The following is a 24,634-nucleotide window of genomic DNA, read 5'->3' as shown; positions in this document are numbered from 1 at the left end:
TGTAGGTTGCTGTTTTCTTAACTCAACTCTGGCTAAGAAAAGAGATGGCCAGGCAGTCTCAGGAGCCAGACTCAAGGACTGACTTACCAAACTGACTTGTGTCCTCTGCATTTAGGGGTGTGGCTTCAAATTCCCCTTCTGGCACAGATTTTATCTGCAGATGTCTTCCTTGTGTGATGTATAAATGTATGGTTTTGGGATTGAGGAGAGTCAACCCAGAAGTGCAGCCCTCCATTATCCGTCATGCTCTTAGTCCAGGACAGCGAATGCCGGCGCGAAATCGGACCCTTTTTTTAGGGGTGTTTAGCCCGGCTAGCTCAGTCGGTAGAGCATGAGACTCTTAATCTCAGGGTCGTGGGTTCGAGCCCCACGTTGGGCGATGGAATTTTGATCCATTGTGTCCACGCAACCAATCACTTTCCTGTGGATGTGTTGTCTTGGTTGATGGATGGGCACAGAAATACTGAAATACGTTGACTGTGCCAATGCCACCTGAACCCAGGACATCTGTAGATGTTGTCGGTTGCTGTTCTCTTAGCTCAACTCTGGCTAAGAAAAGAGATGGCCAGGCAGTCTCAGGAGCCAGACTCAAGGACTGAACTCTGCCTTTTAGTTGTCAGGATTGCCCAGCAACCCCAGGACCCATGTTGACTTTGTCAATGCCACCTGAACCCACGACATCTGTTGATGTTGTAGGTTGCTGTTTTCTTAGCTCAACTCTGGCTAAGAAAAGAGATGGCCAGGCAGTCTCAGGAGCCAGACTCAAGGACTGACTTACCAAACTGACTGTGGATGTTGTAGGTTGTTGCTCTCTCAACTGAACTCTGGGGTTTAGGTGTCAGGACGCCCAGCAACCTGGTCCTGAGGTTGCTGGGCAACTCTGGCTAAGAAAGGAGATGGCCAGGCAGTCTCAGGAGCCAGACTCCAGGACTGAACTCTGCCATTTAGGGGAATTTTGATCCATTGTGTCCACGCAACCAATCACTTTCCTGTGGATGTGTTGTCTTGGTTGATGGATGGGCACAGAAATACTGAAATACGTTGACTGTGCCAATGCCACCTGAACCCAGGACATCTGTGGATGTTGGCCTGATTGATGGATGGGAACAGATCGACTGAAGTATGTTGTCTTTGGCAATGGCACCTGAACCCAGAACATCTGTGGATGTTGTGGGTTGCTGTTTTCTTAGCTCAACTCTGGCTAAGAAAAGAGATGGCCAGGCAGTCTCAGGAGCCAGACTCAAGGACTGACTTACCAAACTGACTGTGGATGTTGTAGGTTGTTGCTCTCTCAACTGAACTCTGGGGTTTAGGTGTCAGGACGCCCAGCAACATGGTCCTGAGGTTGCTGGGCAACTCTGGCTAAGAAAAGAGATGGCCAGGCAGTCTCAGGAGCTAGACTCCAGGACTGAACTCTGCCATTTAGGGGAATTTTGATCCATTGTGTCCACGCAACCAATCACTTTCCTGTGGATGTGTTGTCTTGGTTGATGGATGGGCACAGAAACACTGAAATACGTTGACTGTGCCAATGCCACCTGAACCCAGGACATCTGTGGATGTTGGCCTGATTGATGGATGGGAACAGATCGACTGAAGTATGTTGTCTTTGGCAATGGCACCTGAACCCAGAACATCTGTGGATGTTGTGGGTTGCTGTTCGCTTAACTGAACTCTGCCTTTTAGTTGTCAGGATTGCCCAGCAACCCCAGGACCCATGTTGACTTTGTCAATGCCACCTGAACCCAGGACATCTGTGGATGTTGTAGGTTGCTGTTTTCTTAACTCAACTCTGGCTAAGAAAAGAGATGGCCAGGCAGTCTCAGGAGCCAGACTCAAGGACTGACTTACCAAACTGACTTGTGTCCTCTGCATTTAGGGGTGTGGCTTCAAATTCCCCTTCTGGCACAGATTTTATCTGCAGATGTCTTCCTTGTGTGATGTATAAATGTATGGTTTTGGGATTGAGGAGAGTCAACCCAGAAGTGCAGCCCTCCATTATCCGTCATGCTCTTAGTCCAGGACAGCGAATGCCGGCGCGAAATCGGACCCTTTTTTTAGGGGTGTTTAGCCCGGCTAGCTCAGTCGGTAGAGCATGAGACTCTTAATCTCAGGGTCGTGGGTTCGAGCCCCACGTTGGGCGATGGAATTTTGATCCATTGTGTCCACGCAACCAATCACTTTCCTGTGGATGTGTTGTCTTGGTTGATGGATGGGCACAGAAATACTGAAATACGTTGACTGTGCCAATGCCACCTGAACCCAGGACATCTGTGGATGTTGGCCTGATTGATGGATGGGAACAGATCGACTGAGGTATGTTGTCTTTGGCAATGGCACCTGAACCCAGAACATCTGTGGATGTTGTGGGTTGCTGTTCGCTTAACTGAACTCTGCCTTTTAGTTGTCAGGATTGCCCAGCAACCCCAGGACCCATGTTGACTTTGTCAATGCCACCTGAACCCAGGACATCTGTGGATGTTGTAGGTTGCTGTTTTCTTAACTCAACTCTGGCTAAGAAAAGAGATGGCCAGGCAGTCTCAGGAGCCAGACTCAAGGACTGACTTACCAAACTGACTGTGGATGTTGTAGGTTGTTGCTCTCTCAACTGAACTCTGGGGTTTAGGTGTCAGGACGCCCAGCAACATGGTCCTGAGGTTGCTGGGCAACTCTGGCTAAGAAAAGAGATGGCCAGGCAGTCTCAGGAGCTAGACTCCAGGACTGAACTCTGCCATTTAGGGGAATTTTGATCCATTGTGTCCACGCAACCAATCACTTTCCTGTGGATGTGTTGTCTTGGTTGATGGATGGGCACAGAAATACTGAAATACGTTGACTGTGCCAATGCCACCTGAACCCAGGGCATCTGTGGATCTTGTAGGTTGTTGCTCTCTCAACTGAACTCTGACATTTAGGTGTCAGGAGTGCCAAGCAACCTCTGGACCCATGTTGACTTTGTCAATGCCTCCTTAACATCTGTGGATGTTGTGGGTTGTTGCTGTTGTCTGTGCTCAACTCTGTCTTTCAGTTTTCAGGATGGTCAAGCAGTCTCCGGAGCGTGACTCACGGACTGATTTGTCAAACTGATTTGTATTCTGCAGTCAGAGGTGTGGCTTTTGCTGGCATTTCTCTCTCATTTGGAAGCATTTGTCAAGGAGTTATGTGTCAGCTGAGCTTTCACACCATGCAGAGCAAATGCTAATTCATCTGTGTGTTCTTGTTGAAATACTGGAGTCTGGTTATTTTGAAATAGAAATATTTCCTGATTTACTTGTTGTATTTCCTGTGTTGTACTATCTTTTTTCTGTAATCTTGAATAACATGTTCGAAACATTTTTACCCGCTTGACAAAATAATTTCTGGAATGGACAGTCCATAAATATTAGAAACGGTGGCAGTTTACAAGCTCAAGGATGTTATAGAGTGGAGAAGATGAGACAGACAGAGACAAATAAATGTTACTTCACAGCTGTCAGTGTGACTACAGGTGCAGTAGGGACTCCAGGTTCTGTACTTGTGTGGTTTCAAGATAAATTGTTTACTTTCCATGTTTGTTTTAAATATATGTGTGTTTACTTTAAAGCTGTCTCTCGAAAACGAGGAAATGAATAATGTGTGTGTGCACGCCAGGGGAGGCTCTCTTCAACTTGACTTATGTACACACACACACAAACATACAGACACTAACGCACACACATTTACATGGTCCCACATACGCGCTGAGTTTAGCACCACTATCTCCTGCTCACACACACTAATACAAACGCAGTCTTTCATTTAGCTTTCAAACAAACACATATGAAAGTTGGCATTCACATATTTCTTTCGGTTTCTGTCAAACATACGCACACATGCATGCACGCACGCACACGCATTCACTCACACACACACACACACACATACACACACATACACACACACACAAAACCTCAGTCTGGCCTGCTTAAGCCCCTGTTCCTCGCGGAGCTCAGTGAGAGGCTAAGGGGATTTAGATTGTACAAGACTGACAGATTTAGACTGACTCCCTCCCTCACGTTCTCCCTCTCACTCCCCTCGCTCATTTTCAGGCCTACTGTAAAGCTTGAAGTGTAGCTATAACATGTGAAGCAGATGGAGTATTAAGAGAGGAAGAGGGAGGACAGGAAAGGAAAGAGGAAGTTAAAGGACAGTAGGGAGCAAAGCAAAGAAATGAGGGCAGAGCAAAGATGGGAGAGATGAGAATGGTGGAGGAAGGAAAGGAAATGGAAAAGACAAAAGGACAAAAGTCTACACAAAGTCTGATGTGTGTATGTGTTTGTACATCAAAGTGTTCTTATAAGTGTGTGTGTGTGCTATGTGTGTATAGATGTGATTTACAGGTCTTTGTGTGTGCGCAGTCTAATATTTGTCTTCGTCTTTATGGATCTCTCCCCAAGTGGCAAGTTAGGAAGTTTTCTGCAGCAGTTAACAAGCTGCACAACAGGTGGCATATCAGGGTGTGTGTGTCTGTGTGTTTGTGTGTGTGTGTCTGTGTGTGTGTGTCTGTGTGTGTCCGTGTGTGTGTGTGTGCAAAATACATGATAGCTTTATCGTTCTCAGTAAATACAAGCACAACCGACCTAACTTTTAAAACTCAGGCACATATAGATAGTTGAGAATGATCTCTTTTTCTCTCATTTCCATTGCGGTCCATTCTTGACCTCCTCTGTCTCTGTGACTTTCTCTCTTTCTCTCTTTCTCCCTCTCTTTCTCTCTCTCTCTCTCTGTCTCTCTCTCTCTCTCTCTCACACACACACACACACACACACACACACACACTCATGCACAAAGTGTGTGTTAGCGAAGGCAAAGCTCATGGCAGTCATCCAACACTCTCTTCTTTTCTTCCTCTCTGCAAATTAACTCCTGGAGGAATTCAAGGATCAACTTTTCCTCTTATCACACACACACACGCACACACTGCTTTGTGGTGTTTTCTCCAGCATGAATGTTATTTGCTGCTGAATCACATGCAAAATCATTTTGCTCCGTCTTTGGTTTGAGATATCAAAGAAATCTAATAGTTTGTGACTCTGTCGCTGCCTTTTTCTCTGTGCAGACTCAGAACCGTATGAAGCTGATGGCGGACAACTACGAGGACGACCACCTGAAGGTGTCCTCCCCAAACTCAGAGCTGCCCAACAATCACAAACCCTCCCCAGACCAGGTAAGTTCCTTGACACTCACCTGGGAAAGACCAACAAATATTGTACCGGCACCCATGCTGCACAGAAAACTAATATCATGACTCTGATGTGGATGGCAGCATGCTCTTAAATAACATTTCTAAATCTTCCTGTAATTTTCATTAACATGTCTATGTTCAAGTGAAATATTTTCCAGCCAGTCAAATTTTAATGTTTGTGTGTATTTATTTATTTAGATTTGTTTCAACAATTCCAAGTTTATATATTTTCCAACATTTTTGCGCTTACTATGTTTGTCTACAATTTTCTGCTTTGGCAAACTAACTTCCTGCTTTCTCCAAACTCACGCTGCGGTTGGACTGAACTAACCAATAGGATGATGAGGAGGGCATTTGGGCCTAGCGAATCACTTGCCTTCTTTCTCTCTCTCGATGCGCCATTTTGTACAGAAGGGTGAGCGTCTTCTTTGTCTCGATCCGGTCATGTTTGGATGTGCTCGTCATTCATCTTCCATCTTTCTCCCTTCTGTTTGTGATCTGGTAATTGTAATTTCTGTCGTTTCTCTTCTTCTGTTGTTTTCATTTTTGTCTTGTCTCATATCGTCCAACCTTTGCTAAATATTGTGAACCACTCCCTGTGATTTTTCTTCCTTCTTAGTAATCTGGGTTGAGACCACAATGACGTTTCTTCATTACCTTACATTACAAAAATACTTTGGAATTAACTCTTGAATTATGAGCTTCAACATCTCATCTCATTCTTCTATTTCAATTCATTTTCTTCTTCTGATGATCATTTCTTCCTCAGTCTTCGTTTTCTTTATTTTCATCCTACTCTATTTTGTCTGCGTGTTTTTCATCATTATTTCTCACTCTCATTAATGTCTTTGATGATTTCTCTGGACACATTTTGCCTTCATTCTTCATCCCTGACATATTTTTCATCAACTTCTATTTTACATCTTTGTTACTGATCCTCCCGTCGATCAGTTTCTCTTTCTTATTGGATGCTTCATGCCTCAGTATTCATTTTTTATCTCCTTTCATGACATGTGTAAGGTGAAGTGGATGACTTGAGAAAGCTGCTGCTTTGCCAAAATGCACATGAAAAAGTTTCATTTTTAAATTACTGACAAAAGGATTTTTTTCTCTTGACCATGCCCCTGCACTATTTCTTAATTAGACAGTGGGGGTTTCCAGTATTTGTAGAGACCAAAGGTCATTAATCACACATGCGTGACAACCTTCAAGTTGAGCAAGAACAAAAACACACTCCTACAACACCATTTTAACACATCTATTGTCTAGTGGTATGCATATAGAGTATAATGAATTACACCTACTGCTTAAAGTTTTGAAACGATGTAATGCTGAAAATTGGGTTTCGCCTCACATTGTTAAAATTACAAGTATTGGTTTGGTCTGCTGACAGGACAGTGGAGGCAGCACCACATATGAGTAGCACATGCTGCTTTTAGCGCAGCTCAGTTCCTCAAGTGGGATTTCCCATTGGGATGCTAAAAGCCCCAAGGTTTACTAACGGATCTAAGTTTGACCCTGGTTATTAATTAGCGGTAGCACCTCCCTGCTGAGAGAGGCAGGCCGGCCAGCAGGCACGCAGCTGACAGTCTCTTTTTCTTTCCGTCTTCCTGAGTAGTTGCACACACACGTACAGTATAGACACACTTCTTGTGGTGTGTAAGGTGGGTAATTCGCCATAGCGCATTGCATCAGAACAGTGAGCGATTGTGTCTCTCTCAATAAGGGAATTCCGTCCTACAGTAGGAGAATGAAATGCTTCAGAAACAGCTGTAGCAGAGAAACACAGGAGAGCACTCTTAACACACTCCAAGCATTGTTGAGGACATTTTTATGGTATTTTGAATTTTTAATGGACTTCAGTGGTATTAGATGCATCAGTGAAAAAAGACAGAGAATAGGTGTAAATGTTTATTTCCTTAAAACCGTTCAGTATTTTGGTTCTGGAGGTTTGTCTGCATTTTAAAATGAATGACAACCTTCTGAACAGGATCTCAAACAGTTGATCTGATCTGTTGATGAAAGTCCACTGATGTAGCTACACTGAAGGTAACATTAAATTTTCACTCAACATGCTGATGCTGGTTAAATTATTGATCTTTTTATAATTAGTGAAGTTAGTTATTCATAGCTTACCTAAGAGAATACAATTAGAAGACTGGAGGAACATTCTCTCTTATATGCTTCATAGTTTAGTGCACCGTGATGCTTTTGAGGGGGAAAACCCTCCTCATATGCACATGGCCAAAAAGAATAAATGCTTGATATGTTGGTTAAACTGCAACCAGGTTCTTCACCCAACAACAGTCCGATGAATGAAAGGCCTTAAAGGGAAACTCATCAAGGTCTGCTTGCAGATCTTTGGGACAACTACCGCATATGTGGAAAAAAAATGGATAATTTGCTGTAAGTGATCACATCGTCTGTTGGGGCTGAAGAAATGAGTTTGAAAACAAGAAAAAATCTGGGTGTGTGGAGTTCTTTTGGAGTCATCTTTCCTTGAGGCTAGTGTGCCAAAGGTACATTAACTATTAACTACTAGCACAATAATACACCTGAATCTCCCACTACACTGTTGGTGGTTTAGTTGCATTGTGAGTAATGTAGTTGCCAGGATTTGAATGCATGGAATCAAAAAAAGACAATATCGCTAGTTCTGCTGCATTCCCTTTTCTTTTAAAACTGTCCACCATGACCTTGGTGGTTTTAGCAAGAACAAGGGTTGCAATTAATGATTATATTCACTATCAATTGATCTATCAATTACCAATATTTGATTTACAATGATAAAACTAGGAACAGCAAGACAATTTATGGATTGCATTTATAGTTGCAGATTAATTCTGTTTTGATTGACTGATTCAGCTGATTGTTTTGGCTGTGGAGAATTACATACACAGTATAGTGTAGCAGCTGGAAATGAACCGCCTCGCTTAAGGGCTCCTCGGCAGTGGTAATAAAGGAGGGCTTTTATTTGAGATTATGGACAAATTAGTCTTTATTAGTCGTGTTTCATTAGTCCACGTTCTGCATTGAAATGCTACCTCCTCTATAGATGTTGCTCCTGGTCAAATAGATATATTTGTGCATGTATGATTGTCTGTGCGTGCATGTTTGTCTCTGAGGGATCTGCTGTATAAGAAAGATCCAGATTTTAATTATATAATGTTGCCATAGAAGGTTTTTAAAAATTCAGCCAGTGAGTAAGGCTAGCTGAATGTCTCTCTTTGGAGTTGTTTCATAGTACAGTTAGAGTCTGGTAGGCAGACATGGGAGGCTAATAAAGAGGCACAAACACACACACTCCGACACACACAGGGCTGTATAAAATTATGTCTCCTCTGGGATTGTTTCATAGTACAGTAAGACATTGGAAAACACTGTGGACTCATTAAATGCACACACTGCATATGTTGAGCATTGCAGGTTGTGTAATACAATAAAAACATGTTGGCACATTCATACTGGACACCTTAATAAAATCAGTAAATTCAAAGACTTTAAGTGCTGCAAAGACTTCCAGAGGTCAGTGTTTTGTTCATTTTTCACATTGTTATTACTGGGATAAATTCAGGAATATTTTTAGACATTTGTTTCTGTTAGTCATTAAATATTTCTGGAAATGGAAAAGAAAGCACTGGTGTTGTTATTTCTCTCTAAATGTCTTTCTTATATCGCCACCATTCCTTCCATTCTATCTGTCTGTTTCTCATTTGTCTTGTGTTTGATCCACGGAGCTACGCTGCAGGTCTGGAAAGTGTGGACACTTGCTTTTTTCAAGCTCCCTGACAGAACAGTCCGCTTTAGAAAGTGTCAGAGAACAGCTGTTGCACATGTGTTGAGTGTGTTTTTTAAGCTCTGAAAGCCACATTTTAAAAGACGTGTTCACATATTGTCATATGACACAACAGTCTTTGAGAGATAACCGCATTGTTGCGTCGCCACTGTCAGCACATCATAACATAAAGCAACAGAGGTGCTGTGAAATGCAGAATGTGTAGGATCCCTGCAGCCTTTTACTCCATAATTTTCTCTTTGCCTCTCTCTCCTTCTCCCTCTCTGCTCCAGGGGGAAATGTTCAGGCATGTATTTCGTAATGGAGTGTAACGTATTGGCAGCTCCTCACTGGAAAATACCGTAACTGGCACTATTTACAACTTTGATAACGACCCTGTATGAGTGTGCGTGTTTGCTTTTCTGTGTCACAATGTGTTTGGGTCTCTGTGCAATGACACATAGTCTATATACCAATGTGTGTGTGTGTGTGTGTGTGTGTGTGCATGTATGCATGCATATACACGTGTGAAAAATGAGCTGTTGTAAGCAGGAAGGTGGTTTAGTTCCTCTTGAAGACAGCATTGGAGATGATGTGGAAAAACACAAAAAAATCCTCTGTGTGTGTGTGTGTGTGTGCTTTGTTTGCAGTAAATAAGGTAAGGACTCAGAATCAGAAGTGACAGTTACTTTGATTTACTGTCAGCTTTCATTGTTGCAGCAATGCTGCAGGAGCAGAGCGTGCAATAAGATTTTTTTTTCCTCCACAAAAACCACCCACATCTACTTCTTTCATTTGTTTTCCAGGATGCTGAACAAATTAATTTATTGAATATTGAATGTTGGATATATATGTGTAGAGTTTTTTATGGTTTAAAATCTTCCTGTCTGCAGTCTGTTTTTGCACTGTTTTGACAGCTGAGGCTGGAACTTTGTAAAAGTCGTGTGTCTGGGATTGGTGCATTTCCTAATTATTGTGTTTAATCAAATCAGTCATTTTAAATGCAGCATGTAAGCAATGAGAAAGCGTCAAAGTCACTTTATGTGGTGCAGTAATTAGGGTAAAGTAAATAAAAACAGAATGCAGTCATTTGCAAACAGACTGTGTTCACTGAAAACAGTTTCCTGAAGCATTCCTGAGTCCATGTAGTAAAATCCTTTATACAACTATGTGTTCACAAAGTGGTGAACCTCGCTCCATCCTTGCTTGTGAACGACTGAGCCTTTCCAGGATGCTCTTTTCATACCCAAACATGATACTATCAACCTGTTTACCTGTGGGATGTTCCAAATAGGTGTTTTTGGAGTGTTCTGCAACTTTCCCAGTCTTTTGTTGCTCCTGTCCCAACTTGTTTGAAATGTTATGCTGCTTAAAAAAAATCAAAAATATTTGTGCTGTTTGCAGTTAAATATATGTCAAAACAACAAATATTATTTGTGTTTTTCACATTGCACGACTTTTTTGGAATAAGGGTTGTAGCCAGTTTAACCAGCGCTTTAGTTTAGGCATGACATGGAGCATCAGTGTGGTTGCTGTGGTTGCATGCATTTTTGATATTCCTCATTTAGAGCAGTGTTTAAAACTCTTGACCAAAACTATGCTCGAGGTGCCTTGGTGTACTGTTTTAACAAACAGCTGCAGACAAATCAGAAACAAGTATTTTATATAAAATTGAGATGATTCACACGGGCTGGAAACCTCCACTCTGCACAGAGAGTCAGTGTATGTGACTGCAGTCTGTCTTAATCAAGTGCATGCAGAATATACATCAAAACCAAACCTGAGATGACATCATGTGGATGTTTGGAAATCATGTACTAAACGGTAAAGAAAGAATCAGGTTAATGAACTGAGATGAAGTACAGATAGAGAGAGGAAGTCCTGTTACTGCGCTGAATGGATCCTGCTGTCGAAACTCTGGAGTGTATATGTGCGTATGTGCGTGTGTGTGTGTGTGTGTGTGTGTGTGTGTGTGTGCGCTGAGTGATGATGAGCATGGGGCACACAGTGTGAACAGACGCTGCTGGGATTTAATATATTTTACCGACACACACACACACAAACACACACACACTATCAGCCCTCTTAACATACTTCCTCTGCACTTAAATCCTGCTATTCTCCAAGGAGAATAGTGTGTGTGTCTTATCTGGGTGTAGGTGACTCTTGGGGGGTCTTGCCTTTTACCCCCAAAATGTGTGTATCTATCTGTTTAGCTTCTCATTCCCATGCTCACACACATATTAGTCATGGCCGCCATGAAACAAATGTGAAACAAGGGAGGCCGATTTGTAGCACACTCGGTAGGTATACTGGCTGTGTGTGTGTGTGTGTGTGTGTGTGTGTGTGTGTGTGTGTGTGTGTGTGTGTGTGTGTGTGTGCTCATGTTTTAAGTCCAAACCAAACCAATTTAACAAATTTCATGGCACATATATTGACAGAGAGTGTTTTTTTTCTCCAGTTTTGGTGTGTTCTAAACATATTCTTGTCTCTCATGATAGTCATTTCAATACAATCTATTAAAACCAGTCACAAGACCTCAGTCCTGACCTGAAGTGCTGTAAATAGTAACATTTATATTTAAAAAATAACTAATCATAGCAACTTTCAGCAGTAGCCTCACTTCTGAATAAACATGTAGCCTAACTACCTGGTTTCTTTCATCCTGCCAGAAGACAAAGATAAATGTAGTTAACACAGCTAGACATATTAACTGTGTGTCTGTAAAGTTTATTTAAAAAGTGTTTTAAAGCAGCAGCTTTTCACACTGTCAGTCAACAGGCCCCTCAAATGAAATATAGAAGAAATATGCTCGTCGGGAAATCTAATTACTGACCGTTTAATCAGAGTTTCTAGAGTAATCAGACTAAGCACTAATTTGCTGCTAATTACGACATCCCAGCATTTGCCATCTCTCCATTTCCATGTCTGTTTTCATCTCTCATTGCCCCATTTGTTTCAATTTGCCCAGTTCTCATTTTTAGTCTCTTAGTGTCAGCTTATTTGGTGTTTCATACAGTTAGTACAAAGAGCTAAACTGCTCACTGCAGACCAGGCTGAGAGACTTTGCTCGGTGTTGGGAAGACATGGGCCGCAGTGCCTGAGATCACTCCCTATTTCCTGCAAAGTTTCCTACATGTATTGATTGTCCACATTTTATGTTGGTATCCAAATTCTGAGTGTGAAATTTACAAACACAACATAATGCAATGTGTCTTAAGTCTAAGAAATTAATACAAGGTGTTTTAATTGGATTTAATTCACTAAATGTCTGTATGTGCACTTCTTGCATGCGCTGTTCTCAGACCACCTCTCTCTCTCTCTCTGGTAAGACTCTGTGTTTCTGTTCTGGTGCAGCTCAGCATGCAGCACAGCTGATATCCCTGCAACATCTTCTTCTAATCTTCTAAACTTCTAATCAGTGATCACGCTCAGCATTGACTGACTGACTGATTTTTGTCATTTATCATTCCCCCTCCTCCCTCAGATTCTCTCTCCTCTCCTGGATCTCAATCAGAATCGCAGCAAACTGAAGCTGTACATCAGTCACCTGACCTCACTGTGTCAGGAGCGAGACCCAATCATACTGCAGGACTTCGCCCCGCCCCCTGCCTATCACCGCTCTGACTCCGCCTCCTGGCATACGCAGCTGCACAGCATGACGCAGGAACAGGTGAGAGCGTCTGTGCATGAAAGATAAGCAAAGTGAGGACATTTGTCGGTCCTCACCTCCTGCTCTGTGTGTGTGTGTGTGTGCGTGCGCATGCGTGCGTGCGTGTTTGTGTGTGCTTTATAAATATGTGAAAAAGTGAGGACAGTTTGTCACTCTCAATTTATCTATTCCTCAAATCAGCCACTGTGTGTGTTTCTATGTGCTTGCTTGTACATACAGTACATGATGACATCTGTGAGTTTGTGTGATTGTTCTCGCTGTGCATGTGTGCGTTTCTGTGTGTGTGTGTGTAGGAGTAGGGCACACACTGGTCGGCCTGGCAGGTTTTTGGCGCTGCCTTTGACATTACTGAAAAGATTTACTCCAGCGGGTCACCTGACGACAAGCTCCTGGCTGCGGAACAAATGCTGTTTTCAGACATTTTATTTTACAGGGAGTAAACTCTGCTTTGAGCTTTTGGCAGCGGGAGGAGGAGGAGGAGGAGGAGGGCTGGTTCATATGTGGAGCAAGGAAGGGAGATGAAGGGTATATTTATTTAACTGTCGAAAGAGTTGTCATCTGAGAGTGGGAGGAGAGCAAGGAGAAGGGGAGCGAGGCTAAAGGAAGAAAAGGTGAGGCTTCGGGAGAGTCGAGGAAGGGCTGGCTAACCTGCTCGCCTTGCCGCAGCTCCGTTGTCATGGTAGCCAGTTGTGTTTTCAGATATTGAATATAAACAGTATATTATTAAATTTAAAAAATGTTGTGGCTGTCTATCCCTTCCTTCTGTCTGTCTTTTACTCCATATTGAAAACATATCAGGCGATGCACGGCCGCTACATGTGGTATACATTGAAAAACGGTAACTCTAGACACACACACACACACACACACACGCACATAGCAATGTGACAGAGTGTGTGGTTAGGGTACAGCAGGACTAGTTTCCTACAGTCCTCATGAAAGCCCTATTGTAAGTCTTAATGCTGGGAAATGTCTCTGTTTAGCAAGAGTGCTTCAGATATGGCACAGCATGGTATGGTGTCACTTTAAATAATCTTTGAATATGCTGAATTAACTCGTCATTTGATCGCTGTGTACATTAAAGGCACAGAGAAATGGTACAAGTGACTCTCATGGACACAGCATTACTGTACGCATTTTTCTTCATCAGCCTGTTTTCACACAAAGAAATCACAGATGGTAGCCTGTGGTCCGGTGGCCGGGGGTGCACATATTTTAAAGAAAAACGTACTCTGAATTCAAACTGATCATGCGGGCTGCTGTGAAAGCTTATCTAACAAGATTTAATGCTTTTAGACGACCAGCCCGCCACCCTGCAGTATTTTATCCCTAACTTGTATTTATAAAAACATTTGAGCAATATTGAAAACATTAGAACCAAATTGTGCTCATGGAAATGTCCGAGCCAAATTTACAGCTGAGGGGAAAAAAGATCTTAAAAGGCTATCCAGACTAATTTACCACAAATCACTTGCACTTTACATGAAAACATTTTCAAGGCACACTGCAGTTTTTTGAATTGTTTAGTTGCCTTCTGCACATATGATTCAGGCTTTTGAGGAAGTAGTCTGTCACAGGGAACGTTGTGTCTGCCGTCTTTGAGGTTAGTGTTTCATGGTGTCAGCAGTTTCAACATATCTACACGAAGGACAACATAGTGTCTTCAGAAAAACAACTGTTTTAAGTGTTTCTACTCCAGTAGCTGGTGAAAATTGATTTTTGTCAAGCCTTGGATGCTTATCTGTGCAACATAATGTAACATAGCACTGCATGTTATAGCATAACATAACAACACGTTGGCTGTGATTGATCCTGTCAAATTTTCACTCTCTGCACCCTGATTTTGTCACTGGGCGGAGGTTAATAAAACCAGTGAATGCATGCAAAATAGGAAAATGTATTAAACACTCTCAAACACTCTTGTGTGATTTAGATATTATATCTAAATTATATTACATATGTATAAAAAAATAACAAAAATTATAATAATAATGATAATAAACTTTATTCGTATAGCACCTTTCATACAAGAAATGCAGCAAGAAGGAAATCACATGTCACATAAAAAGAACCTGAACATAAAAACAGGGAGAGAAAATTAATGTAAAATAAGACTTAATAAGACCCACTTTAATTAGTAAAAATAAGGATGAAAATAAAGACAGCACATAAAATTAAATGGGAAATAAAACTACTGAATAATAGTAATAAAATAGAATAAAAAATGGAGTGCATAGAAAGCAGAAAATCAAGTAAAATACAACAATTTAAATTAGAGATCAAAACCAATTTCAGTTGTGGTCTGAAGAAAGGCGTACATGCTGTTTTTAGCATGTGTGAGATTACTCTAAAACCAAAAAGAGTTATTTTCGAGAATGCTCAATGAATCGTTTGGTTGAAGTTGGGTAGAAAAAAGCAGTTAATTACAATACTCGCAGGGCAAGGACGCTTCTTTTATTCTGAGGTTTTGGTTTTTGGGCGAAAACTCGCATTCTTTTGTCCACCCCATCACGTTCTCTTCCATTTCTGCCACCCCCTCTCATCTTCTTTCTGTCTTCAGGCATTTGATTTTTCTTCCCCCTGTCCAAGACCATTGCTCTTCGCTTTGTTTTTCCTCTTAAGTGCCTCCATCACCGCCACCTTTTACTCTCGCTCGCTCCACGTCAGTGTAGGTGTGAGAGCGAGTGAGTATTTAAAATCCGAGCTATTTTTTCCCTCTGTTTTTCGGTGACATGTTTCCCTTAACAACATCACAGTTTGAATCTTTTTGCCTCTCCTTCCCTCTCTGTCCAAACCCACCCATACCCGGGCAGTGCCACTTGGCGCCATGTGTCTGCTTTAGACCCCGACCCTGCCTACACACAATGGCAGACACACACTGCCTGTCTTTCATTCAGGCCCGTGTTTCTTGTTTTCCTTCATCGTGTGTCACCATCACCCTGGCTGACCCTCTTAATGCTCACACACACACACACACACACACACACACACACACACACACACACACACACTCCCTCCAGACGACCATGCTCCAGTGTGCCAGCCTCTCTTCTCTGTCTTGTGGTGAGTGTGTGTGTGTTTTACAAGCCTCTCCCTGGCTCTGTTAAAATGCCTGGCACTCTGTAAAGCCATTAGGATCATACTACAATAGCATGTAAAACACACATGGTCAGATGCACAAACACACACAGGGAGACCTACACATCCCACTCCCACACATGCATTAACATAAAGGCACAGCCATCATGGACGACCCCTGGAGGCTCGAGTACCAGCTTAAACATTTTACTAACAGTGTCTGATGTAGCTACTCTGTTCGGCTAGAAGACGCCCGGCTCGCACGTTAGAGGAAAGGGTGGTGGGTGAGAACAAGTCCGTCTTTAGGGTTTATCGGTTATCTGTACTGGGCACCTCCCAGTACAGATAACTGGTTGCATTAAGAGCAGGAGGCCCTCAAGGAGCCTCAGCAGTAAATTCAGAGAATTTATCTTCAGAGAGTGAAATCCCTGCACTCTGTGCTGATAAGCTCAACTGATTGTGCCGCAGTAGATAGGCTGCACAGTACTGAAAACACTGAAGTATTCAAAAAATCACAGGTAGACCGAAATGTATATAGATACTGCATTTTTAAAGATGCAGTGTTAGTGAAGTTATCAACCAACACCACACTTTCAAAACAGCAAAAGTAAGTAAGAGCAGCTTTATAACTCTTAACAGTTTTCTGAGTGTTCAAAATGAAACTGGCGTTTTTCTCGACATGTTTTGGGTTGTTTTTCGACAGCAGATGTAACAGAACAAAATATTTGCCTCACAATGCCGTACAACACACAACACAAAGAAAAAGAGCCAGTTGTTGTGGTAAAAATAGAAGACATGATCACAGCACGACAACCACAGCACCGCGTCCGTCAGCAGGTTTTGAGCACAATGCATGTTGGATTGTTTAATCCAAGCCTTTTATTGAGCAAAACAGTTTTTTTCTGCTTCAGTCCAGACTGAAATATCGCTGGGTCACCATATTATACAGACATTACATGATTTTGGCCTCTGGTCCACAGGGATTGAACTTTAATGTATTTGGTGATTGCGTGACTTTTCCTGTTGCGCCACAGCAGATTAAAGTTTCCTGTGAAATATCTCAATGGACTGGCGCAAAATTTTATACAGACGTTCACGTATGGTTCACAGACAACGTAGTGATGAGGTCGACGTTTGCGTTTTTGAGTGAAATGTCTGTCGTCAGCTGTTGGATGGATCGCCTTGAAATGTGGTTCGGATTTTCATGTTCTGCAGAGGATGAAGCCTAACTCATGAGCCTCAGCTGTACTTTGTGTTTCATGTTAATTAGCAAATGCTAGTATGCTAAACCTAAATGGTAAATATCATGCCTGCTAAACATCTGCATGTTCGCTGGGAGCTCCTTTGCATGCTCAAATTAGAATTTATAGAAACTGTGTCCTGGGTCGGACTACGTTCACTGCTGTTGTCCTGAGTCGAACACACCTGGCCTGATGTGCTTTCAGGTCTTTCACTGGGGCTGTTTTTGGCAATCGGAGTATGTAATTTAGTCATTTTTAAGAATCAACATTCCACTTGTAATTACTTCATGAGAGTGAATTTGATGAAAAAAATAATATCCTGCTCTTTCCCCCTTAAAAGTGTGTTTGTACTTCCACAGCATTGCTTAAGCATAATTTGGTGTTGTTGCAGCATGTCATCTTATTGTACAGCCCCGGATACGTTGGCAGCAATGATGGTGGTTTGGCTGACTGAGGAACAACCTACCAACCAACCCCCGAAAAACAGCAGCACTCGGTGCTTACAGCGAGGAGATAAGGGTGTCTAGCTAAATTAGTGGCGATAGCATCTTTTTGTGGACTGTAGCAGTTGTATTAGTAGTAGTAGTAGGTCTTTGCATGTCAAAACTATAGCACTATCAAGCACAGTGGGCAACCATTAGCCAAAGGTAAGCTTTCAGAAGATGGAGTTGCTGAAGTTATGTTTTTGGGTCGTATGTATTTGTTTCCATGTGTCTCTTTAACCTCAGCTGAACTACAAAAAGTAACGCTGATTCCAACAGTGAGGTTTTACTAAAAGAGCCATTTTCTGTGCCATAGTCATAATAATAACCTTTATGGCTCAATGACGTCTCTAATGAGCACTGAAGAGAACTGGCATCGTATTCCAGACACACACACACACACACACACACACACACACACAGAGGAAGTCTCTCTGGTCTGAAGTGTGAAACTATAAGAATTGGCTGTTTGTGTGTGTGTGTGTGTGTGTGTGTGTGTGTGTGTGTGTGTGTGTGTGTGTTTGTCTATCTTTACATGTTTCATTATGTGGAAAAGCCATCAAGCTGAGTTTTACACATCATGTGTTCATGTACATGAACGAGCATGTGTGTGTGTCTATTTGAGTCTACGCGCGTTTGCATTTGCGTGTGTTTGGTATTGTGAAAAAAAACTGTATGAAGTGTTATTGGCTGAGTCGGACATTATATCGCTGCTCTTATGAATCCAGTATGAATTGTCAGCCCATGACCCTCTATCTGCTAAAACTAAAAACGGCTCCCAGTGAGTGACTGCAAGCGTCTCTGAGCCAACTCAAACTGGAGAAACCTCAGTGAAAACTCAGTCCACATATTTACAACTCTACAAGTCATTGTAATGAAGGAAAATACCGCACAATTACAGACTTCAAATGTCATTGTTGTTTCAGTGTAATCTCCAAATAGAAGGTTTCTCAGCGAGGGAGAGGGGAATACGTGCTTTCTCTTTGGCTTCCTGTACATGCGTTTCTAAAGTTATACAACAGGTTTCCAGAGCCTGGCGGCTGTACAGTCAACTGTACTGAATCAAATGACTTTATAACAAACTTCCAATATGAGAAAACAGCACCAGTGTGCTGCCGCAGCTGTGGTGACTTTAAGCTCCGCTCTGTGAGTCCATGCTGATACCAAAACACTATAAAACTGATTGAATGTAATAAAGATCTAAGAGCGATCATTTAATTTTTATGAAGAAGAGAAAACCAGAGTAGGCTGCCATTAGTGGCCATTGTGTGGAGACACGCAGTAAAACTGACTGTACAATCGTCTTTCTTACATGTGGTCAAAGTTGGATCATTCTTGTTATTTACATTGACAAATTTAACTAAATATTGACTTGATAACATAGTTCATCTCTGCACAAAAAACTACAAACAGGTCTGAAAAGCTTGCAGACTCAAATGCTCGTAATCGTTGTTGTTTCAGCTCTGCAGCCTGATGCCCCGGGCAAAGTGATGCCCTCTTCACGGACTGGCAGCCTACAAAGGAGCTCTACCAGTGTAACTCTGTGTGACAACCAAGGTCACTGATTGGGTGAATTTTGATTGACAGGAGATTCAAAAACAGGAAGGGGCGGGTCTGGAACTTAAACATCACAGCTGATAATGTAGAGGGCGACTACAGTGTTACAGTCATATTGACAGTATCGTTGTGTGTGTGTGGGACTTAAACATGATTAAGAAGAATAATAATAACAGTGTAGTTATTGTTATTGTGATAGTCTGTGTGCGACAGAAAGTTTCCTAATGATAAAAATCCTGGAGCTGCTGTTGTACTGAGAGGATTGCGTTTGATGCCTCAGAGTATAGTTCACATTGAGGTTAAAAACATAAATGGAATGATATCAAATTTGTATAAAGAGCTCTGAAATGACCAAGCCGGGAAATAAAGCAACAGGATGGTAAACACAGAACGCATAAATTATTGTTTCAGTGTGAAAAAATCCTGTTTTTTATCTTATTTTTTATTTAACTGCAGGTACTTGGACTTGAGTCAGACTCTTAAAACATGGCTGGACTTGGACTTGACAGCTTTCAGACTTGACTCTCGAGAGAGTTGATGCTCTAAAGACTAAACTTGACTTTTAAAAAAACAGCACGCCTCATGTTTTGACCTGGTAAAATCCTCTAACAATAAGAAATAAGTTAGACAGCAATGCGCCGGCCTCGCGTGGCCGCATCGCTTCAATATTTAATGATTAGAGCTCTGCACTGAAAGGACTTCTACTAATAGAGCTTTGCAAGGATAACGTTTGAATCACTTTTGTCAGCTTTAACTTGCAATTTACTGGGGAAGACGTCATAAATGTGCTTCAAAAGATCTTAAGAAAAAGCTCGACATGTTGCGAAAGAAAGGCGTTTTTGTCCCTGTGAGAATAAAGTGGTGAGAGTGGAGTGGAAGGAAAAAAGAGGTCGGAGGAGTGGGACGGAGATGGTTGGGGGTTGTGTAGAGCGGAGACTCAGACCCATCCATTTGTGCTGCGTTGTGGTCTGGGGTCTCTCTAGGCTTTCATTAGGCAGCTCTGCTTCCTGCTCCAAGGATGATTGTTTTCTCTCTAAATACGACGCAGAGGTCCTCAACGGCCATTAGACACACACGCACACGCCGCAAACACACACACGCAGAAACACAGACAAAAGGAGAGACAGTCAGACGCACACACATGCGGTCCACCCTTAGTGCCCATTTCACACACACACACACACACACATACACACATGCAGGCCTCCGCTGGTCATTACAGACTAGCTGCTGGGTTTTTATGCAGATTTATTGAATCCAGGCTTAATGGCTTTACCAGTCAACCTTTTTCTTTTTTTTTAACATGCATTTGTCTTTTTCTTCCTTGATCTTTCCCCTCTGTCTCTGGTTATCACTCTCTCCTCCACCTCCTCTTCATTCTCTCCTTTTTCTCTGTTCTTTAAAATCTTTTTTTCCGAGCTCCAGCTCTCCTTCGCCGTTGTCGCTCACTCTCCATCAATCTGCTTCCTCTCTTCCTGCTCCCACTTCAATCTCTACCTTTCTTTGCCATCCTCCATCTTTCTGTCCCTCCGTCCTCTGTTGTCTGTAATTGGAAGACAAGCTGGCGATGGTGGCAGGTGAAGGCCAAAGACTTGAATTAACACGGAGAGAAAAGCGCACAGTAACACGCTCTCCACTCTGACACTTCCCTCGTCTCTATCTGAAGCCATTAAATCTTAGCACACAATGGCCGCCATTGTCCGGCTTCACGGGTTTCTCCAGCGTTATTGCTGCAGATATTTCCGTTGACGAGTTCAAGTTCCTTTTACTGCCCCGTGGCCGTGCTGGAGGAATTTATATCAGGACAGGCGTGAAATAGCTGACTTTTACAAACACCAAACAAACTTCAATGGATCGATTCATTTGAGACGCTTAAAAAGTGTGGAAGTTCCATTGGCTGTTATAATATTTGTAATAACTCTTATTAGAATAATGATAATAAACTGTATTTGTATAGCACCTTTCATACAGGAATTGCAGCTCAAAGTGCTTTACAACAAGGAAATCACATGCAACTGTGTGCTTCACATAGGAAAGACATGGAATGGACATAAAAAACAGGGGTGAAAAATTCATGTAAAATATATTTTTGTATATAGTATATAGTATAGTATGTAGCCAAATATTCAGATTTGCACATAAAACCTGTTTTTTTGGTAGTTTTTTTCAGGTTAGGGAGTTGAGGTTTTGTAAGGAAAGTGAACAGGATGAGGATACTGTACAGTGGAAGTACAGTGACAGTTGGTGTTTTAATCATCATATTGGAGACTATGGCTCCCTTAACTAATTACCATTCATTATTTATGGGTTGTATGATCACATTAAATGGGAGAAATCTGTCTTGGTTTCGACATTTTGCAGAAGCAGCATGTGAGTTCGCTACCTGTTATTCCCTCACTTACTCTCCCAGGTTTGCTCATTGGCCACAGACTTTGCAGTTTGTTTCAAATTAAGATGAACGACTCTCATCTTAAACTTGGACTCCTTGCGTCTCGTTGTGTTTTGAGATAAATTGCTAAGCTCTCGGGAGGGTTTTGGACCCTCCCAACATGTATCTTGGCTTACTTTAAACTACATTTTTCTGCTTCCTTTTGTCACTCCTGCAGCTTGTGTTTTCTTTTTTTTATTTACAGCATTACTGCCATTGTAATAAATAAACCAAGCCTAAAAATCTCTTATACAGCCATAACACTGTGAATTAGTTCAAGCTAAATTACTTCCATCTTTTCAGATTGTCCCTCAGGGAGGTTACACCTATACACAGTCAGTGCTGGAGTCTGTTCCTGCTGTTTATTTCTGCAGCCATTAGTGCTGTGAGTCCAGCCCTGTGTAGTTACTCCTAGTGGGCCACTTTAAGCTTTATGTCTTTTTTTAAATGCTTTATAAGCCCGGCTCTCTCTGAAGGTATTCCACCATAGTTGTCAGTCGCAGGCCCACCCCTACCTGCAGCTTAACTTTCATTAGTAGGTGCTAAAGTGAATGTTGAATTTAACTAATAGACTTTAATAAAATGCTGTACACCGAGGCTCGTGAGCAAGGCACAGCTCCCAGATTTGAACGCGTGTTTAATCCTTCGTCCCCTCCTAACTAAGTGCTCCCAGAGGCTGAGCCTGTAAATATGAATATGTTCCTATAGTCAATTTGGCTGATTAAAATAACCTGTTATAATAAAACCAAGCGAGCCTGCCCACAACGCGCGCTCCCCGTGTATTTTTCCTCAGCTGTTAGTGCTAAAGGAGCGCAGTATTTTTAGCCCTCCGAGGAGCAGTTTTAGGTACAAGTCCTCAAGCTCTATTCCCACTGCAGCTCGTTAGCTGAGCTGCCTGGACTACGGCTGTACCGGACTATGACAGACACACACATTCGCACACACTCGGTCACACTGCTCAGGCACTTTTGGGCTTGGCGCAGTGCAGGCAGCCAACTTATAAAGCAGTCTGCATGCAGTGTAAGCCCGTAAGAACCTTAATGGTTTAAATAGAGACAGACAGAGAGACAGGGATTATAGTAGTCAATATAGGCCTATTATACTTTATCCCTTTGCTCTTACTCGTAATGGTGTTTCTATACTGCTGCTCAGGGCTGCTGTTGAGGAGTCTGGAGCCTTTTTAAACCTCCTGATCAGATCTTTACTCCTGCAACTATTGCTGAGGAATATTAAGGTGGAGCGTTCAGATTTCTGCGTCCTCTCTCTCTCCCTCTCCCGTGACTTCCTGCTGGTTTTCTTTAAATCTGTCATGAAAGTCTTCAGAAACAGTCGACCTTTTCTTACCTTCAACGTTTCCTACTTAGCTGGCAGCGCTGCTCTGTCGCCTTTTTCTTTCAGCTGTTACATACCGCGGTTCAGGCCATTATTGGAAAATAGTGTGGAATATTTAAAAGCTAATGAAGAGTTTTTTTCATTGTCATCCAAATGTTTTATGTAGCAAAGTTGGTTGAAATTTGTAGTTGTCATTTCGCTTCGAGACTTCAGATCTCAGGACTTGAAGCCTAGAATAAAATGGATACATGGTACTGCTAATTACACCCAAACATAAAAACAAATTCCTTGCTTCTCTTCCTGTTTTTCACTAAATTTCATTCATCATTCATTTAGGTAAAAATCTTTGTATTCATATAATTTAAGTGCATCAAACTAACTTTTCTTGTTTCTAAGTCAAACAAACAGAATGCGTATCATTCTCTAGTAACTACTTATGCAGATCTTGGTGCAGTTTTTTTGTGGAAGTGGGTCAGTGGGCCTCACTCTAAGCAGCCCTGATCTATAGAAACATGGACTTCATGATTTCGCCTGAACCAGTCAGAACAAGGTGAAGTTAACGGTTAAAGCTGCACAGCCATGAAGTGCACAGAGACAGATTTCTGATAAAAACACACCTCTGACCTCTGGATCATCTGTAAATGAAAAACTGCAACTTGTGTGTGTCTGCACCAGACAGTTGACCTGCACAAGGTCGGACTCGTGCACCTCAGGAAGGTCGTATCGTTGTTCTTCGTCCGTTTGTCGTTCGTTGCCCGCTCTCTGTTAATCTCACCGTCTCTATCTCTCTCTGCTGAGTTATGGTTTCTTTAGAAAACATTAGCATTCCTCTGCAAAGAGGTTCAAGCCATGCAATGTGTGTCAAGGGTCAGTGTACGCGCACGCACACACACACACACACACACACACACACACACACACACACACACACACACAACACACACACATCTTACCCTCATCCTCATTCTCAGGCTGATAACCTGTGTGTGCATCTACATGTTTGTAGGCTTCCACTGTGTTCATTTGTGTGTGTGTGTGTGTGTATGTGTGTGTGTGTGTGTGTGTGTGTGTGTGTGTGTGTGTGTGTGTGTGTCTCTCCAGGCCCCCGATAAGACAGATAATGATCCATCATGATAATGGAACTTTAATGGCTGCAGTAAAAATCCTCTTCAACAAACCCTCTCTCTGTCTTACACACACACACACACACACACACACACACACACACACACACACACACACACACACACACACACACATCTCACTCCTTACAGTACCTCTGTCTATCTCACTGCTTCCCACAATCCTCTCTGTCACTCACTAAATCATAACTTGAGCTTGCAACACACACATTAGCCCCATGCTGTGCGCTCACACACACCTGTCATGTCAAACAACCAAACCACTGTATCTCACACACACACACACACACACACGTGCATTCACCACACGACATCTACACTAATGCATCTCCTAAACACACACACACACACACACAACAGTCAAACACACTTCCAGGAGTCATGAATCTGGCAACACTACCTCTCTGCCCACTTGCATTATTTCATGTGTGTTTCTCTCTGACCGCACGCTGTGATTCATGGGAGCTTTGAACCACGACATCCAAACGTATACCTCATAACTGGAAACTGTATCGTGCAGCATTGTTTATATTTAATTCCTTCAAGCCATAAATGAGCTATAGAGCGAGCGTAGCAACAGAGGAGGTTTATTGGGGGCTTTTTCTGTCTGCAGAGGATTAAATTATGATTACTTTCTGAAGAAAACTGGGTCTCATTCTTCTCTTTTTGGCCTTCATTCATATCAGCTATGAGAGCGGTTTTCTCACCATGTTAATTGTAGTG

At 42.2% G+C, this 24,634-nt stretch overlaps 1 protein-coding gene and 2 non-coding genes across 4 annotated transcripts in view; all 3 read left to right on the top strand.

Annotated features, from left to right (window-relative positions):
• LOC121625548 (ELKS/Rab6-interacting/CAST family member 1-like) overlaps nucleotides 1–24,634 on the top strand; it is a 132,843-nt gene that overhangs the window by 102,176 nt on the left and 6,033 nt on the right. For both annotated transcript variants that reach the window (XM_041963670.1, XM_041963669.1), the window contains 2 exons: nucleotides 5,078–5,185; nucleotides 12,466–12,651. In XM_041963670.1, coding sequence (XP_041819604.1) covers nucleotides 5,078–5,185; nucleotides 12,466–12,651 — 294 coding nt within the window. The remainder of the gene's footprint in view (nucleotides 1–5,077; nucleotides 5,186–12,465; nucleotides 12,652–24,634) is intronic.
• Nucleotides 307–379, top strand: trnak-cuu. The gene has a single exon. It is a non-coding gene; the product is annotated as a tRNA-Lys (tRNA).
• trnak-cuu lies at nucleotides 2,071–2,143 on the top strand. The gene has a single exon. It is a non-coding gene; the product is annotated as a tRNA-Lys (tRNA).

This window comes from Chelmon rostratus, chromosome 22, assembly GCF_017976325.1.
Source record: "Chelmon rostratus isolate fCheRos1 chromosome 22, fCheRos1.pri, whole genome shotgun sequence".
Taxonomy (NCBI): domain Eukaryota; kingdom Metazoa; phylum Chordata; class Actinopteri; order Chaetodontiformes; family Chaetodontidae; genus Chelmon; species Chelmon rostratus.
This window is presented reverse-complemented; position numbering and strand designations above follow the sequence as displayed.